The following is a 20,676-nucleotide window of genomic DNA, read 5'->3' on the forward strand; positions in this document are numbered from 1 at the left end:
GATCTATGCCTCATATGCCTATGTCTAATAATCCTGTAATCTACTACTCTTTGAAGTCCTTTTAATATTCATATAAATAAACCAATATAACTAAACCAAAACATATTTCATCTGAAAATATTGTTATCAGGTTTAAAGTTTCCTTTAAAGGTAAAGTTATACTTCAAAGAAGAAATAACTTTTGCTACACTAAACAGCTCATATTACATATTTTCCCCTTACTATATAATCTAATATATTGGTAAATTGAAGAAATTCAAGTAAGCTGATAAGTACATCACTGTTACATGCTCTAATACAAGAAGCATTCATTTAATTCAGTCTCTATATGGATATAAAACATATCAAAAGTTCTCTTTACTTTTATGTGAAACCATTCATAATTAGACAATGGAAAAGATTTGCAAGTCCCATAATTTTTTGAATTCTGTATCCCTTCAATACAAAACAATGAAAAGTAGGATTATTTTAAATTTACTGCGCTGTTAATTGTGTGAAAATGTAAAAAAGAAAGGCATACATACTAGTTTAAACAAGTCAAAATATAGACAAATCTCCTGTGGAAGACTACATCTAGTACAGGTAGTTGGCTTAGGGTGCTGCTGCAGTACAAACTGCAGATTGCATCCTCAGTGGGGGAAAATGGCTGGAGCTTCCAGCAAGAGCAGTGATCGGGCACTGACCCTTTACACAACAAGCTGCATGGGAACCTGTGGCACCAGCTGGGTAACCAGCCACTCAGAGATACAACGGGAGCCAGTGGCTCAGCAGGAAGACCCCACACCCCTGAGTGCATGGGCTGTGGATATAAAATGGATTGCTTGGTTCAGGGTCCATTCTTGGCAGCACCCAGCTTGATCTCAGGCTAGTACTGTGTGACTCTGCCTTGATTAAAGTACTTAGAAAAATCAGATGTCTGAGACTCTGTTATGGGAAACCTGTGGCCAAGCCTGTAAGAAAACCTTGACTGAGTGCGAGAATGGTGCATGTAGCCAGTCTAGCGCAGCACCCATTGACTCACTGGAAGGTTTTGCTCCCAGCAGTGAAAGTCTGGGGTGGTGGGAATACGACTACCACAGTGGATGCAGGACTGCCAGACAGGAAAGCTTCCTTATAGCACTTATTAGCACTTATTAGCACTTTTTCAGCACTTATATGCTGAAAAAAACAATCTGCAATTTAGAGAAAATAATGGGAATATAAACCAGCATAAATTAATTTTTTTTAAATGGCAAAAAATTAAAACAAAATTAATTTTCTCCTGCAAGCAATATGCCTGCTGAAATTAATTGCAGTACAACTTTCAAAATTATTATTTTGTTTCTGCTTTATAATATGAAGTATTTGCTGAAATATGGAGGACTAATTCTTAAATTCTTCGTCATAATTATCTCCCATTTCTTTGTTCCTCATTTAATACCTATCCTTTTGTATATCTGTTTATTTGCTAACAAACATCTAAAAATATAAACTGAACACCTCATTATCTTATCAGAAAACACCTATATATATAAAAACATTAAAAAGTATTAACTCTTCTAACTGTAATCAAATAATAAACATGCAATCTCATACATTTTAAGCAGATGCTCTTCATGCATTAAAAATTAGATACATGCTTTAAAGAAATTTAAAAATTTGTTAGTGAAGCCACTATATGTTAATGAAATTGGTGACAACTCCATTATGCAAAACACCCATTCAGAATGCATGCTTGGGAGGAGCCCTGATACCTTTAATTCTTTAAGTCCCTGCATGTATCTCCCTTCTACATCATGTATCTGGTCCTTAAGATCATAGATATCCTGCAGGACATAGGAATGAACCATTGCATAAGAAGTATGGGGAAATAATTTAAAGTTGAAAAAGCATTAAAAGGTTTACATGCACTTCTGTCAAATGACAACGCCTGCAATAATTCCCAGAAATTAAAATTAATTCACAACAACTTGACGGAAATTAAGGTTTTGTTTATAACCCTAATTCCAGGACATCTCAAATAAGACAGAATTGTTTGAAATTCGACATAAATAAAGTCTTATCTTAATAAGCTAAACTCTTAAACCATAATTATGAACAAACAAACATAAAATACTAAGAAAGTAAAAAAATACTTCATGATTGAAAATTACATCCTCATAGCATTTTCTTTATTATAATAGAAGTTCTGTATTAAAAAACAATCTTCCTATATAGCTCCAAATTCTCTAAAAATGCAATTCACCCGTAATTCACTGAGGGAGGCATCTGGATCCACCAAACTACTTGCATCTCCACTTCCTCTCCTAGATGAGTTGCCACTCTGAGGAGCTGCACTTACTGAATTGCGAGATGAGGGCTTAAAAAAGGGAAAAACACTGTGTCAGGAATCATATGGTTATTTCTGGTATACTTGATAACACTCTTCATAATTTTCTTCAAAGTCACAGAACCGTTTTCTCTCTGGTTTTTCTCAATATTAGTTTACAGACAGTGTTTTCCATTGAGTATTTTCCAGCACCTGTGTTTCTTCTTGGTAAAATCTTGGTTTCTTGTTGATGACTTAGTGTATCAGAAAATTAGAATTTTGAGTCATCTATCCAGAAGATATTCATAAGATGGCTAATAGTGCTGAAATACTGTAGACATAACAATATTACTACCTATTTTTACAATATTACTAACTATTATAACTTCTGCCATCCGAGATTCAGAAGAAAGCCTACAATGAGAAGCTATCGTAGAGATTTTTATAGCTTTAGACTGCTAAATTTTAGTCTTTCCTTGTAAGTATTTCTCACATTAAAAAAAAAAAAAGTATAGAAAATTATTACTGGCCAAAAGTAAACTAAAGAATAAATTTTTTCCCTCAAGAAATAAAAGGCATAAACCACCTAATCTGAGCAATAAAAAAGTTTATCTAAAAATATTTTTGCAAGCTAACCCTGACAAAAATTACAAAGAATACACAGAATGTATACTCTTTAATTATTTCAACACTTGCAATTTGTGAACACTGACTTTAAATAATTTTAAAAGTACTGAAAATTAAAAATTCTTACCCTTGAAAACATTTCTGAATGTGATTTTTCACTCTTTTCTTCCAGCTGAAAGAGAAAAGGGAACATGATTACCTTTCATAATAAGGAACTACTGAATTGGCATCTTTTGTTTAGAGACTGAGAAATATTTTTAAATGAAACCATTTCAAAAATTCCAGATGTTAGCATAGGATCAAGACAGGAAAAATAATAGTTAGTTTAAAAAACAGTTTTTACCTCAATTGCAAAATAAATGTAAAGAAAAAAGCTTGCAAAGAAAAAAGCCAGAAACCTTTCTTTAAAGTTTTTTTAAATGTCATTACCAGTACTGAGCAACAAAACACACTCTTTTACATTTTAAGTATATTTAAATACATATTTCAAGTAATATTTAAATTTCAAGTGTAATCACTACAATACTAGATGGCATAACAGATGCAAAGCTTCATGCAGGTACACTTCAGGCAGTCAGTGACAGCAGGGTGAATGCCCCAGTTAACAGAAAACACATCTGTACGTTCAACCTCTTTAGTGTCACCTGTGATTAAATCACAATAAAACTGGTTCAGGTAAAAGCCTATAACTGAAGCGTACTAAGTAAAAGCAATCTACAAAATAATTTAAATTCATATTTTATCTACTGAAGACTAAGGAGAAGACCTACCATACTCCCTTCTTACTCAGGAAACTGTTATTGCAACATTGTATTGTAGATGTCCACATTTCCTACATTTCTACGAATCAAAGTAAGTGGGATTAGACATGTATTTAGTATGGTGTCTCACATATCCTGCTTCTCAAAGAACACCTGTTTTTCTCTATGCCAGAGAAAATAGTTTTGGAAGTCTATTGCAATCACAGAAGAAACAAACGCTACTTTATAAGACTTTTCCTCCTATTGCGGCTTCTACAAAAGCAACATTGCTTCTTCATGACAAATTCACTACCTCCAATGATGTACTGAAATTACAGATTGCAAATATTTGTTACCAGTATTGATCTGAATGATACATTTAGATTAACCTAAATAAAAATATAAATTTTGAATCTAATAATAAATAACGATGATAACACAAGCAACTGAGAAGGCAGCATAACTACCTTTCAGCCTCTACATTTCTTTTAGCAGAGCATTAATTTCAGAAAGTCAGCTTTATTATGGGGAAAAAAGTGATAAAGTTTAAGCCGGAGAAATAATTAGTCTCTCATGATTTGAGAATGTACAGATGATAAAAAACTTGACTTATTACAACTTATACAGCACTGTAACAGTATTAAAATATCATCTAAATGCAAAGTCACAGAAAGTGATTGTGAGAGTAGTCTAGCTCAGTCTCCCACTGAAAGCAGAACCACAGTAAAAAGCTGTGGTTTGATCTGTCAAAGTGTCACCAGCTCCTGAACACAGAGGCTCTGCAGCCTTGCTGTAACCTAGCAGACTGTAACAATAACGTCCTTGTGGAGCTTCTTGGATTGTCTGGTCTGAACTCCTGAACTGCACTGTGAGGTTGCTGGCCCTTGTTGCACTGCTTGGCAAGGGTACAAAGACTTTGGCTCTCACCTAAGCAAGCAATTACACACTGCTCATCGCCACATACCATTCCTTTTGCTCAACTAAATAAACACAGCCTCTCGGCCTAACTACTGTATCTCCTAACCCTAAATGCTACTTCAAAAGATACACCTAAGAAGAGAAGTTTGCCTTGTACTCCATCCTATTAAACACAAAAGTTTTGCCTACAAGTAACAAGAATTTTTAGAAGTTATGGCATTAAGAAAGAGAAGGTGGCTAGGTTTGGTATAAACAATGTTCAGCCTAAAGGGAGCTGCACAGGAAAACCATCATGATAATTTTCCTATAAAATGATCTGTTGATTGACATGGGATTCTGTACAAGTGCATAGCCAGCAAGGAGTGCTTCAGTAATGGATTCTGAAAAAAATCTCATATGGGATGAAGGAACACTAAAATGCACTAATGTGGGCAGAGTTCTAAGTCTTTTTGTCGCTAGGAGAAGTAATAGTATTCCAAAAGTACACAAAAACCTCCCTAACACAGTTACTTTCCATAAGTAAAAAATGTAAAATATTTGGGTCTTTAAAAGATTGTTAAGCTTATCACACACACACAAAATTGTGAAGTGTTACACTTGTCACATGCTTCTAGCAACAGGCAATATCTTCTTTAAAATAAGGAGCATCCTTTTTAAAATTTCACTCAGTACATTTTTATATGAAAAAAAGCCCCAACTCCATAATAAGCCAATTTGCAATTAAGTAATTTAGAATGCTTTAACAGTATTTACTCTTTCAGAGTATGAAAAGAAAATCCATGGTTTTGCTGTATTCACCACAGTGTAAATAAAAGCATTACACTCACACTATTCAAAACTTGGCCAAAATCTGCATCGGAAACAATGCTTCCCCTGTGGTTGGAACGACTGAAATAATCAGCAGTAGTTTCACTTTGATGAGAAAAATCAGAGAACTTCAAAAGATAAGGAGAAGGTGAAAGAGAACTGAAGATGACACCACTGAATGAACAAAAGTTTATTAAAAACTCAAAAATCCTACCTTAAATCTCCATTATTGCACTAAAAACAATGAACACATTATTGATTCATCTTCCTCAATTAGAGTAATATAAAAAAACCACAAAATCAGATACCAAAGGGTTTAGTATTAATTTAAGGTCAAACACAAACTACAAAAATTAAAAAAAGTTTGCAGATCATAAAAGACAGATTATATAAACTGATAAAGAAAAAATATTTTTCTCTACAAATGTTGTCTTTTTTCAAATCAACACAAATCCAACAGTGCTAGCTATAATCTGGGCTTTTTGTCATAGCTAAGTTTAAGACGTCTTACACTAGAAGGCAAAGTTACTCCCCAAAGATGTATGTCAGACTAGCACCTAAAAAGGCGAAGAAAAATGTTAGTGCTACATTTCTTGTTAAAAAAGGCAAAATATATCTAAGGACAATTACATCTGCCATTGGAATTCAAGTGAAATACTCAACTGAGAAACATGATGCATGTAAAACACAGTATTAAATGGGAAGAGTGGGTTTATCATAACCTTATTGATAACATTGTACTTCAAAAGGCAGAAAGTTATAACTAGATACAATCTTCACAGTGAAAGTGATTATAGGAAGAAAACCCTTCTATGAATAGTTTGAAAATATATTGTCCTTATTCAAAACTCACCATTAAAAAAAAAAATTTTTATACTTGATGGATGCGATTAAAAGCTAGTAAGATGTCTAAAAGTTACATATATAACTGGTATGCAAAAACCAGTTTACTGATGAACACCTGGCTCAGATTATGCTATTTTAGGACTACAGAATTTGTATTTGTTGTCACTTCTATGTTATGTTCTATTTCTCTGACAACAAATTTTCCAGGTTTTTTTTCAGCCACATCTATAAACTAGTATCTTAATTTTCATTAAATGTAGCTAGCTAGGTAAATTTGATAGTTGGATATTTGGCTAAACTTTCCTATTGCACTTGCATTTCACAAAGTATAGAGATACTGAAGAGAATTCTTCTTATTTATTATGATTACAGCAAAAGAACAACTCAGGCTACAATGTATGACAGTATTGGTCTGTCATTCAAAATCCACTTTTCTTTGCTGTTGAGAGGTCCACATACCTAATAAACCTTGCTGTCCCTCCTTCTATACTTTTTGTAGTCCTAGTATCTTTCCCAATGGGTTCATCAAAACTGATAAATTTTAAAATGGAGAAGCATCATACAGTTTCTCACAAGCGTTTTCTACCTTTTAGATCTCTCCTACTTGCTCTTCTGATTTTCAGAGAGAACTAAGCTGACTTCAAATGCATTATCCAGAGTAAAACCAAAATACAAGCCATAGAAACAGTAGGAAATTAATGTTAAATTATTCATAAGATTTTTACCTCATCTGTTTTTCAGGATTATTTCATTAAACAAATGCTTTGAACTCTATTAAGCATTTACTAGTTTACTAGTGTGAGTGAATGTACCTTGGCATGACTGGTATAACATATACATAGCGAGATCCTTTAAATAAAAATATATCTATATACACACACATATGTTTATATATATATATATATATTCCTCTATATGCGTGTGTGTATATATATATATTCTTCTCTATATATATATTCCTATATATCTTAAGGAATATACTTTAAAGAAATTATCTCAGTGTTAAGAAAGTCTAAGGAGACAAGTAGCGTTTTCACAATGCAAGAGACTATATATGTATGTCAATACCAGTTACATTTACAAACTTCATAAAGCAACAGCAAAATTATCGTTTTCCTACACCCTCAAAAATTTACTCTGATATGTCTTGTAGCTAAAAACATTAGTTTCCGACAAATGTGGTTTTATTTGTTTAGTACATATAACACTGCTAATACATGAGAAATTTTAAAATGGACTGAACATTTCAATTTAGCCCATACTAGAACGCTGATAACTTGTTTTGTGTGGTGTGACAAATGAGCAGCTATATCAATGAAACTTAGACAATTGTTCTGTGGCAGAAGCAAAATAAAACTCTTTAAAATCACTTTGCAGCTCAAAGAGCCAAATTTAGAATGACACTTTTAATACAATACAGACCCAGAAACAATTTTTTTATCATTTTGGATACTGGTTATCATAAAAATGAGCAAACTTCTTACTGCATGATATAACAGTTTCCATTAATCCTCTTCCCCAAAAGAAAGACTTTTCCACATGTACTGTAGTGTGTTTCATGTGCTTGCCCCATCTATGACATACGGTGGTAACCCCAACAAGGTGCTATACTTCAGTTACTGGTTGTTTATTACAAACATTAAAAAGATATTTAGAAAAACAAATTTCTTCTACAGTTTACTGTCTTACTGCTAAAAATTTACATCTTGCTAAAAATCACATCTCTGACAAATCAAAACTTCTTATGTGGAATGGAAAAATCAAATCTGTGTGTTGGTCAGTGAAATGATCCCAAGTGGACATACTCATAACTGCTGATGTGTTAATACCAAAGCATTCATCAAATCGTGCACAGGAATGCTCACCACAGGACTACTTCGGACTGAGCTTGCTCTTGAAGAATAACTGCATTCAGATGGCTAGAGAAAAGTTATGAAGGACACTTTCACAACTTTCATAGATTTTAGTCTGCAGAAAACAAAGATAATGAAAGAAACAACCAGAGGCCTATTACACTAAGAGTACAAGCACTATTTCAGTTATGTCATCCAGCACCACAAAACAAGGCCTGAGAAAGAAAGAAGTACTATGTATATCCAGTCTCAGCCATTATCATGCCACACTCATACGCTGTAATTCCTATGCACAGTCATGCACTCTCTTATCCTATTTATGTATTTCCTGTAAGTAGCAAACTTTTTGTGTAAAAAAAAAATTTTTTAAGATTCTCAGCAGCATTTACTATTACTTCGAGGCATGTCTATTTCCATGGGTCACTAAGAATTCCCTTTAAAATAGTCAAATAGTTAAAAAAAAAACTAATCTTAACTAGCTGCATGATTAAATCAAATATTTAAATTGCAATTTGGTTTTAACTGCTCGGAAGCCTGCAGAAGTTTTAACACATCGTGGGAACTGAAGCTATGCAGTACACTTAGTGGTTTTATTTTACAATTACTCGTGCACATTCTCCTGAGAGAGTTATGTTTAAAGGTGCAAGGCTGAAATCTATTTATGCAGTGAATAATAAAAGCAGCTCTGAGAAATACAACTTAAAAAGAAAAAAAATTACTGTTTCATACTGCTTTGCCCCTCCCTATGAAGAAACCTCCAGCAGAAATTAGAATTATATACGTATCAGAGTTATACATAATAGCGGTCTTCACTGTTCTGCGCTCTCACTGAATCTTTTACATTTTCTTGAGAGCATACACAAAGTCAAAAAAGGTAAATCATCTATTTGCAATCCAAGGGCAAAAGAAGATCTCACTAACTAATTAAAAATACTACATAATATTTGATCGGTTTTTTTACATAGGTTTAGCATGTCTCTAAATGGCAGAGTAAGAGAGCTGAACTACTATAGCAGCAAAAAGCTTAAAGTTTCAGACGTTCATGCCAGTTTTTAAAGACAACTTTTTGTAGAGCTACCTTAGCCATTCTTATGGCATTACTAGCTAGTCTTGATTTAGTAAAGACGCAGATTAGGTTTTCATGCTATTGCATTTTTTTATGTTTGTTAAATTTAAATATGGCATCCTATTTTAAAGTATTCAAGATGTATTTACCGCAAACTTCAGTAATCTCCTGATTTCCATTCAAATGCTTAACTTTTAAAAATACTGGTTTGGTTTTATACATGCACTTGTTATTTAGTATGCTTGAATTAACTTATTCTAATCCCAGTGTTCTTCAACATCATAGTTGCATTCACCACCTTTATGCTCGTCTGTAAAAAGAGTAGTAAAACAGCAACTACTAAAATACTTTAAAGAGGCAATTTAACAACATTAAGAAAATTAAACTGAATGCCTCCAGAAAATTATACACAGAAAATACAACTCTAAAAATATTTTTTAAATGCACATATAATACTGTCAAACCTCATGGCCATAAAACACAAATTTAAGGCAACTATGCATATGGTGCTTACAAAACAAACAGATACTTCTTATCAAACCAGTGTTTAAAGGAGACACCTATGAAGAAAAGTGCAATTTTATATTTATATTGGGCCATTCAAACATCTAAAGATAAATAAGATATTGTTTTACATTGTACTAACCCTGTAACTCCTAGCTGGTGCCACTGGATCACTGTATAGAGAAGATGACTATAATGTGAAGAACAGAACAAGTCAGAAATACTTTGTCTGCATACATACATTTTTAAATTTATATTCTATATTCCACTAAAGTCCTAAAGACTTAAATACTAAATTTTAATCTATCTATAGTCGACAGAAACTTTCAGGAAGGGTGGAAGAGCCTCCAAGAAAACCTATTTGAAATCAATTTAAACATTATCAAACCAGTCTAGTATTTTTTCAAGTAGATTTGTGGAAGAGAGTGAAGAAATTAAGTAGTTCTCAAATAACATGTCAGTTTTCTCTAGATAGTTATTTAAACCTGGCCATGACCACAGCTGCAGGTACTGGAAGATATTACTCATCTCATGATATATCAATATTTTATAATTTATATTAAAATGGAAAAAAGTACTGCAATAGTGCTAAACACTTAACTTTTTTGTTGTTTTTAAAAGACAGAAATTTGAAACAGCAACTGTCACAGCGGCCAGTTGTTTTCTGTATATCATATAGAATCATGAAACAGAAGTTATTTTAAATTTAAAACCTCACATGCAGAACAGAGTAATCCACATGTTACACACTAATTTTATAAAACACAACCCTTACAAGCAAAAAATACAACTGTTACCACTTTTAACTGTAATAACTGCATGTGTCACAGAGAGATAAGTTAGTGTCATATGGCATAAGAAAGCAAAACCACATATATGTACTTTGTATAAATAATTAAATTAATATAGAAAGAGGAGACAAACCCAAACATGGTAGGAAGGAACTGGTTTACTATTTCCAAGGCTGCTATAATTTCTTTGATCATAGTAAATTCCACTCTGAGGGGTGAGGAAAGAAAGAAGAGAGAAAACAAAGGTTGCATCTGTAGATCTTGCAAACAAAAGTTTTATCTTAACATTACCCAAGTGTTCCCAAGCTTAGACCTTGTGCAGAATGTTGTTAAGTTTTCCCTAATGTTGACCCAAAATCCATTTAACTTTCTTAATCAAGTAAATAATAAAAGCCTCAAAACTGCTATTTACTTTGTATATCAGCATTAACTGTATTTCCAGTGCCATGCTCAAACAAAATAGTAAATAATTTTGGTATTTTTTCCTCCATAATAAAATAAAAATTCCAAAAGCTTGACAAGTGCAGCAAGAAGTACATGAAAATCATAATTGAAAAGACTTGCTAATAATTAGTACAATTATTTACTTTATCTTTTTTACATTAGATACCATTGTGAATCAAAGCATTTTGGGGCGAGAGACAGACAGAAATCCCTAATAACTGAATTGGGGCTGGATGTTTATGTGACGCTAGCATAACCTGTACCCTACCACTATTCTTTACATCAAGTGCACATACCAAAAGTCTAGCAATTGTATTTTAGCTTATTTCTGTTGGGTTTTGACTCTACAGAAATTGCATATATATTGACATGTGAGGCAAAAATTCATACACACATACAAAAAGGAAAAGCCAGGCAGATAAAAACATGACAAAAAGTAGTGCCTGCAGAATAAAGCATTTCTTATCTTAATAGGCAACAGAAAGCAGAAATATTCATATTGCTCATTTGTTTAGGAACTAAAGGAACAGGAAAATAGCCCTTCAAAAGCACATGGAGAAATGCTGTAATACAATAGCAAGTAAACACAAAATTACTTCAGCCTAGCCTTAACACAAACATCCACTGCTGTTCTGACCCCCCCCCAACCCCTAATGCAGTTGCTAACTCATCAGTACCAAAAACTGTCCGAAAATTACATCCAAAATATTTCATTTATTGACACTATATTCACATGTTAAACACCAAACTTTCTGGAATGGTTTTTACAAAATCAAAATAATCCTCATGCCTTTCTCAATAAAGTCACTGGATTAACATCAAGGTCTATGGCAAATTCAATCTGCTGAACATCTACATTTAAGATGTTTCTATCTGATAGAGGACAAAGTGGGAGTAATAGAACACATATCTCCATCCCAACTGAATAAACTTTAATCCAGAGAAGTGCCACCTTTAAATAGTTCCAAGAGCCTTTTCCAGGCCTCCAGCAAAACGAGATTTCTATTCAGCTGATTCAATTGATGGTATTGCACTGATACGAAAACAGTTTCAAACACAAATTGGAGGTCAGAATCTGATCAATATGAGGGGTTTCTTTTCCTAGAAACATTTATGCAAATGTCAGGAAGCTAACAATTTTATCCATGATGCTACACACTTAGTATATTTATAAGGAATCTTAAACTAGAAAACTACCCAATAAACCTTTATGGGAATAAAGAGCTTTCTCCTTTGAACTTTGAGATTAACTGTAAGCATGGCTCTAAGAATGAAATTTAGAGAATTAATACCACTATATAACAGCATCTTCAATCTTAAAATATAAAGAAGACAGACATAAGGATTTAAGGGTTTTATGACCTAAAGCAGAAACAACACAGGAAATTCTAACTACCTAATTAGAAAAAAAGTGTGATAGCCATGCTTCTATCATTGTGTTAAAAAAACCTGGCAATTGAAACTACAATCAACCCTGTTCTCATTAATATAGGCTTGGCTTAAAGCTAGAGCTGACATCCCATGGAAGAATTTAAAACAATAAAGAAATTAAAAAAGCTTAACAATACAGACTAATTTAAGCACTATATTGTGCTTCCTTATCTACTAGCTAATTCAGATAACACTGCTATTTAAATAAATACAGCTTTTTAACCTGCTTAAATATTCCTTTTGGTGGTACTTGATGCTTGCCTCTTCTTAAGAAACACAGATTTTATGTGGCATAATACCACTGAGAATATGATGCCATCTACTATCACTTCATAAAAATATGACAGATGTCTTTTAAGCAAAGATAAACAAACTAGCTGCTTATTCTTTGGACTGAAATAACTTTCCATTAGATTAAGTTAAAGTTTCTATGAGGTAATGTAGAATACAAATAAATGCATAGACCCTTTTTCCACCAAGGATGTCCTCCAAGTCTAATCTGTATGACACTTCACTACAAAGTTTAGAAATAACAATACTAGAAACTACTTGCTGTAAGACAGGTGTCTTTTCTCCCTGAAAAATATTACACGTGTAGGCTACAGAAAGTGTTAGAATTATATAACTATTCTACATCTGAACATGTGATAGTACAAATTTATATACTTTTTAAAGTCAAGAATTTAAAATTACTACTTAGTACCATTACACCTTAGAAACAAAGCACAAAACCAGTCTTCCTTCAAAGAGATGCAAAGTATTAATACAGGGACCAAATATATTGCAGATCTATCCTTAGTGTTGTCATACTAAAGTAAAAGAAAATGAAATAAAGTGAAAATCACAGTGTTAAAAAAATTAAATACCTTTTATTTCAAAGAATCACTAAAAAAAACTTACAAGAAAATTACAAGAAAACATATTCTACTGATAATGAAAATTTAAACACGAAGGAATATCCATTTATCCAGATCTAAAGTGCTTTCTGAGTCTGGACCACTTAATAAAAATTAATCCTTTTCCCCAGCCACATCCCATTTTATGAAAAATGAGAAATTTTGGACAGCACTATGCTACGTGAAATATTTAATGTGATTTTAGTAATATAATTTTAAATAATTAAGCCAAGTCTTATATGGTAGATTTCATTAAGCTGAGACAACATTTACAAGGTTATGTAGGAAAAGGCTCATCTCCACACAGGCAAAGCACTCTAAAGGAACATCAGCCCCACTCCTGAGCTGTGCAACTCACCATGATGCAATGACCTTCCATGGCACCTTACAGGCTCAGGAAGGTCACTGCCTGTGGGGTAAAGGGCATGAAAGACTTTACAGGAGGAAAGGGAAATAGTATTTTGTGATCAGGGAGGAATTAAAGGTGGGAATAGAGGAATTAAGTGTTTTCAGGAGGAGCAAATGTGTGAAAAAGAAGGAACAGTGTCATGAAAGGGCCAGCTATCTGTAAAGAGAATGGGAGTCTACCAGAGTAGGCAACTCTTAAGAACACTAAATAAAACCAGCTTTGTAATAATAGTTTAGCAAGTGTCCCATGTTTCTTGTCACTCAGTAACTCAGCAAAATTTGTGAAGTTTATACATCTTTTTTTCAACTTAGAAAATTTAAATTTTCACAGCAAGTTTGTTTTTTTCCTGTTCATTTAAAAATTTCACAGATATTCTGACTGTAGGTAATGCACAATATAATATATAAAATTTAATATCAACCTAAGGCAATGGAAAAAAAAACTGAAGGTAGTTTGAAAATATTACATTATATAGTAGTAGTATGCTGGAGTATTGCCCAGTATAATTTCCAAAATGAAGGGTAATGAGAGGATTTCAAGAAAAAATATTTTTGTCTATTGTTACATCTGAAAATTTCTTCTAGACATCAAATTAACACCAGAAATTCCCCAGATTTAGATTACATATTTATTTATAAGTTAATATAGCCCAAATAGCTAATATTATTTCATAGTGTATTCATATTATCTCAATAGTTCCAACACATCCAATATTAACAATATATTAAATGATATTTTAATATTGTAAATGTAATTTATAGACTATGGTCCTTTGTGTGTTACTAAAAGTATTACCTACAGGACCCATAAATCCCTGGATCAGTTTTAATCAACTTAACTATTTATTTTTTCAAAACAATTTCTGTCCCTATTACCTCCAATAAGCAGCCTTGCTATCAGAGAACGAAGACAGATCACTCAGACACTTATCTCGACAATTAACTTAAACTGTTAATAGTTAAAAAAGGTATAAGTTTACTAAAAAATGTTTAACTTGGTAAACTAGGAATACCACAAATATAAAGAAATACCCATTACTGAAAAGGCAAAGTTTCTGTATTTCAGCCTTGTCTGTTGTTCTAAAATCAAACCATAAAAGAGAAAAATGTCTCCTGTTGTAACTTTTAATAACACGTATGTACCTATCAAGGCTGATGGACAACCTTTTCCATTTTATTTTATTTCTCACTGGGGACATTGGGAGAGAGCAACGGAAGAGATTAATTCCCTTCACACCTGAAAGTGTTCTTTCTTTCAGCTCTCACATTTGCTATCACAAAGTACTTGATTACATCAATCATTGCAGCAATTCCATTAATACTATGTTCTATAAGCATGCTTTCACCAAACTACTGCTTTGGTAAGTAGACACAGAAAATGTTACAATGTGAACATATTACACTAAGTAAAAAGCATGCTCATTCCAAGTTACACACCACAAGAGCTCTCCTTTTGGAGGTACTTGCTCTGCTCCTGTGAGATGCACTGACATCTGAGGAACTCTTGAGAATGAAATTATAAAAATACATTAAGATATTAAATAAACTTTAAAATTTAATTCTATTACTCTTCACTAAATGACAGAAAACAACCAAGGCAGTCAAAAAAATTCTAAGTAAACCCCCCCAAAAATGAGCTTAGTTATCTGCCCAATTCAAACCCTCTTGTTTAGACAACAGCCAATTACTTAATCTCCATCTTAGCATATTTGCTATGTCAGCCAAGACAAGAGCAGATGTGAGTCAATCTATACCAGCTCACAAGTTTCTAAGAGTTGCACATAGCATATTTTACATGTTTTCTTGATAAAGCATTTACTGTTCAAAATTATTTGGTAAAAATACATATGCGACAAATTGCAGAAACACTTAACACTAGAGCATGCACGACATTACACAAAATTCAGTAAATCAGAAACTGCATTTAACTGCAAAGACCTCTTAGCAAGTGACAATAACCTTTTTTTAAAGTTACACAAAGAAACAGCTCATTCCAACTTCCAAAATACATAAAACCAACCCTTTTATTTTAGTAATTTTCCCTTTCCTGGCCTGTATACCCAGATCAATGACCAGCTGATTTCTAGGCAGATCCAAGACCAGGAAAATGTTACCATAACCTCAGTAAAACTGTTCTTTAGCAATATATATATATGGCTCAAGATGCTACAAAAGAGCCTATACAAAAAATATTTCTGTTAGCAGTCTTTGAGATACCTTACATCATTTGGCTAAATATTTTGCCATTAATGAATAATATATTCCCACCTTCTTCAAGAAAATCTTGCATCATACCAAACTCTTCTTCAAATTGTATCTTAAGGTACTGATACCTTTTCTTTCACAAATACTACAGACACACAGTAATGGTCAAAGTGCAAGGAAAGACTGGAAGATTGAAACATAAACTACCTTTTTAACATTGATGGATATAAAACACCAGATGAACTCAAACATTATATATGACTTAAAATGACTAAAACTGCAAATTCTTATCAGACTTGAAGCGCCATCCTCTCCATTAAAAAAGAAACCAGAACCCAAACCCTTTTTTCCTTTGGTTTGGTTTCTGAAGGCTGTGATCAAAAAGAAAAAGTATACAGTTTGAACACAAACCAAATGTGAATGTTGATTGGACTGGTGAGAGTATCTGGCTCTCTCTGCATCTTCCTGAGAAAGAAGAAATGCAGAGTTATTTCATAAGGAAGAAATAAAAACCCTGACAGAATACCAGGAAGCCAAAGTGAGCAACATGCTGTTAGCACTTCTAATGCTATGTGTCATTTTGAATACTTTTGAAAATGGTGGCAAGTAAACTCACTAAAGTCAGAAGAGCTCATTTCACCTTATTTGGGTAAGTATGCCAAGGTATCACATTAGGGAATATAAGTAAAGCAGGTTAATACAATTAATATTTAGTGTTCAGTAGTCAGTTAGCCTTTCTTATGGTTAATATATTAATGCAGAAAAAAAGCACAAAACTATATATATTAAGACATAAAAGTAACAATAGAGAACTTTTACAAAATTTCAAGTAAACTAGTAAGAAATGTACCATATAATTGGTACATTCAGATTTTAAGTAATTTACAAAGTTATTTGAGCCCTAAGAGAAATAATTATTCTCACCTGCCTCGTATATATTTTGCATTTTTTTCTCTATTAGAGGAACAAAGTCTCTTAAGGAAATTGGCCAGTTTTAAGTTTGACAGCTAGTTTGCTATACAGTGACAGTGAAAATAATAAACCAAACTCAAAATCTGAGTGATGGCAACTAGCTAAGGCACCTTAATATCTTTTTTTTCTGTTTAAAGATGAGAAAATGTTCATTTTGGTTCACACAAGAGAATATGTGAAAGAAGCAAGGCACAAACCACAACTAATTTAAAATCAAAACATATTGCATATGCCATAAGCACCTCACAGTATGAAAACATGGTAAGAATAACCTCAATTTTAAGACTATCCCATTTGGAGGCTACAACACTGTTCTAAAAGTAGGAATTGTTCCTTAACTTGCCTATTTCCTACAATTTTCAATATACTGAACTATTCTAAAGATTGCAAGCCAGTTATTTATAGAATTAAAGGCTTTGTCTCCAGATCATAGATCTGTATCTAAAGACTAGATTCCTTATTGTTTATGGTCACATGGTTATCATCTGCCTTTTCACTGGATACATTAATTTGTTTAAAACTATTTTACAACTATTCAGTATTCAATAGGCCTATTTAAAACTCTGCCAGAGAATTGCCATGGCGGGAGTGTAGGTTCATTTCATAATGACAGTTTAGTCTTCCTCTCTATACCGTTTGTTTTGAGGTTTAAAATGAACGCTCAAGCTATTTAACTTTTCAACACAATATAGTTAGATCATTGCCAATTTTAAATATTCTTTGTATCTCTGGTCTAAATGGACAAATATCTCTTAGTAACATCTGCAGCAGGCAAGAAGAAAGTTTGCTACTTATATAAGATTCCTCTTAATTGCTGGGTAACAAGTCTCTTCTTGACTTTCCATCAGAAAATAGAAAGCCTGCGTTAAATGTTCAGCATATTCAGGTCAAAGGATTATGCACTACAGTACATATTGCAAACAGATAGGTGCTGCTGGTATCTCAAGCTTGATTTCTAAAAGTTCAAGTTTGAATTATGCATGTTATCCAATACAGAGGTTACATCTCTCAACCCAGGAAAGGGGCGCACATCTGTTTAGAAATCTCCTGCAGCAGATGTATCCCTTAGGACTGCAAAAGGAAGGTGGCATTCAGCTGAGTAGCATTAATTTTGAGTGAGATTCCTCGCAAATACCATGTTTAAAAACCCTTGATCTCAGGCAAAAAAACCTTCAAAGGTACATTCTGCCAAGAAATACAGAAACTATGCTGATCTTGAGAACATGAGAACTAAGGTATACACAAATATCAGATAGGCAAAGAGACAATAAAGAGCGAATACAACTTTGCAAATAAAATTCTAATGACAGTCTTAGGATTTCTCAACAGATATTAACTGCCATTGTAGTTTTAACTATTTGAAATGATGGCTAGTCTCAGCATGTATTACTTAAATCTTGGTGATTCAAAACATTCCCACAGTGAACACTTCCCTAAAAGCCAGAAAAACCCCTGACATCTCCCATATACCCTTTTGAGAGGCATATGAATCTTGCGAAAGGAACCCTCTAAAGAAACTTTGCAATTAAGTCAGTCTCACTACAGTGCTGGATAAAATAATGGAAAATCCTATCCTAGGAGGTACTTAAAAACACCTGAGTGAAACTCACTCTATGGTCACAGCCAGGATGGCTTCATGAGGGGAAACTCCTGCTTGTCAAACCTCTTTTTTTTATACAACAGAGTAAACCACCTAAGTGACCTAGGAAAGTTCATAGATTGTATCTTTTTTTACTTCAGTAAAGCTTTTGATACCATCACTCACAGGATCCTTCTAGACAAAGTGGCCTGCACACAGCTGAATAACAATGCTATACGATGAATGAGCAACTGGCTCACATGCAGGGCACAAAGGGTTGTAGTGAAGGGGATGACATCAAACTGGCACCAGGTTACTCGTAGGATTCCACAGGCTCATCTTAGGCCCAGGTCTCCTTATAAATTACTTGGATGAGAAACTCAAGGAATATTAAGTTTGCTGATGACACCAAATGGGAGGAGCTTGAGGGCAGGGAGGTCCCACAGCAAGACCATGGCAAATCAGAGAGATGGGCAACAACCACCAACCATATTGTCTTGGTTTAAAAGACAGGTGCCTACCAAGGAAGGTGGGAACCTCCCTTGGAATGGAAAATGCAACCCCCTTCCTTCCAAATTACTATAACTTTGACATTACAGGGCTGTAGGGCAAAGATATGGGAAAAAGAATAACAGTTCTTCACTAGTGTGCGTGTATACATACACACACACACACACATATATATGTATGTATACACACATAAAACAAGGCAAACAAACAACAAGAGTGGGAGCGACAACAAACAGGACCAGAAACCCAGTAACAGCCTTCACTTGGCTGGGGCACTTTCCCCTTCAGTGCAGTTACAGTCACATCTGGCTGGGGCCCTGTTGGCTGCCGGCCAGGCAGGGCAAATGCGATGAGTCCAACGCACCTGGAGGGTGCGCTGCGGCGTGAGCCCAGCTGCCTCTCTCCAGGAGGGTAATGGTGGCACAGCTGGCAGGAGAGATAGAATGGGGCTTCCTTTACAAACTCATGGGAGGCAGCTGGCCCTGGTGCCCCTCTGGATGGTAAAACAGACTGCAGTAGGAACCTTGAAGCAACAGGCTGGAAGGCAGGCACACCTGGAGTGGTAAAAAGTGTAGCAAAAGTCCAGAGCCATGCCAGGGGCCACAGAGTATCCCAGCAGGCAGGGGCTGGGTTAAAGTGTAGCAAAAAGCCAGAAGCAGCAGCAGAAAACAGCAGCACTGGGCAGTGGCAGATGGCTTTCTGCAGGCACCCAGGAGACACTCCCTCCAGAAGGGGGAGGCGATCAGAGTCCCAGGTTTTCCCCTGCAGCACCCAAGTAGATAGTGAGGGTCCCTTCCAGTGAGATTGGATATTGAAAAGGTCTCAGTTCAATAGCTGCTCTTACCAGCAAAAGCAGTGCACAACATAACTCTGTGTTGACAAAAAATTCTCCCTGCAGCAGCAGCCCAAATGCCTACCCTCCGAGAGTGAGAGAGAGCAAGGGACAAGCCCAGCCCCTCACCCCCCAGCCAAACTGTCACAGTATCTCTGCACTTCCTAAGAGAAGGCCCCCCAGCTAAGAGATTGCAGCAGGCTGCACCCTTTGGTTCTCTCAAATATCCATCCTTCCAGTCTCTTAGGCAACAAATGGGAGAAAAATACCCTAAGAAAGAAAAAAATTGAACAAATCCTAACCACCAACATATATGAAGTTTAACAAGGGCAAGTGCTGGGCTCTGCACTTGGGATAGGTCAACCCAGGATGTACTGACAGACTGGGGAACAAGACACTGGAGAGCAGCACCATGGGGTCCTGATTGATGGCAAGTGGAATGTGAGTCAGCAGTGCCCACACAGACAGGAGGGCCCACTGTGTCCTGGGTACATCAGGTGCCACATCCCCATCTGAGCAAGGGAAGGGATTGTCCCACTCTGCTCTGCACTACTGCACCCTCGAGTCCTGTGTGCAGTTTTGGGTGCACAATATAAGATACAAAACTATTAGAGAACCCCCCCAAAAAGGGCAACCAAGGTAGTGAAGGGGCTGGAGGGGAAGCTGAACAAGGAGCAGCTGAGGTCACCCTGTCTGTTCAGCCTGGAGGAGACTGAGGGGAGTCCTCATTGCAGTATCGAGCATCCTCACAAGGGGAAGTAGAGAAGCAGGGACTGATCTCTTCTGTGGTGACCAGTGACAGGACCCAAAGGAACAGTCAGTCGGGAGGGCTGGACTATGTACATATATAATTGAACCACATACATATATAGTTTTTACGTCTGTATATATATATATATATTTTTTTTTTTAATACATAATTAGACACTTTGAAATAACACACAGCAAACCATTAGTAAA

General features: G+C 34.8%; 1 protein-coding gene across 12 annotated transcripts in view; it reads right to left on the reverse strand.

The window, feature by feature from the left end:
- LRRFIP2 (LRR binding FLII interacting protein 2) overlaps window positions 1-20,676 on the reverse strand; it is a 55,133-nt gene that overhangs the window by 16,390 nt on the left and 18,067 nt on the right. For 8 of the 12 annotated variants that reach the window (XM_084215844.1, XM_084215847.1, XM_084215843.1 and 5 more), the window contains 9 exons: window positions 16,235-16,288; window positions 15,056-15,121; window positions 10,573-10,647; window positions 9,791-9,838; window positions 8,091-8,144; window positions 5,400-5,507; window positions 3,042-3,086; window positions 2,225-2,338; window positions 1,734-1,805 (listed from right to left, as the gene is read on the reverse strand). In XM_084215844.1, the coding sequence (XP_084071970.1) occupies window positions 1,734-1,805; window positions 2,225-2,338; window positions 3,042-3,086; window positions 5,400-5,507; window positions 8,091-8,144; window positions 9,791-9,838; window positions 10,573-10,647; window positions 15,056-15,121; window positions 16,235-16,288 (636 nt within the window). The remainder of the gene's footprint in view (window positions 1-1,733; window positions 1,806-2,224; window positions 2,339-3,041; window positions 3,087-5,399; window positions 5,508-8,090; window positions 8,145-9,790; window positions 9,839-10,572; window positions 10,648-15,055; window positions 15,122-16,234; window positions 16,289-20,676) is intronic. The other 4 variants (XM_084215845.1, XM_084215852.1, XM_084215853.1 and 1 more) reach the window with 3 other exon arrangements.

The sequence above is a fragment of the Fringilla coelebs genome, assembly GCF_963513975.1.
Source record: "Fringilla coelebs genome assembly, chromosome: 1".
NCBI lineage: Eukaryota > Metazoa > Chordata > Aves > Passeriformes > Fringillidae > Fringilla > Fringilla coelebs.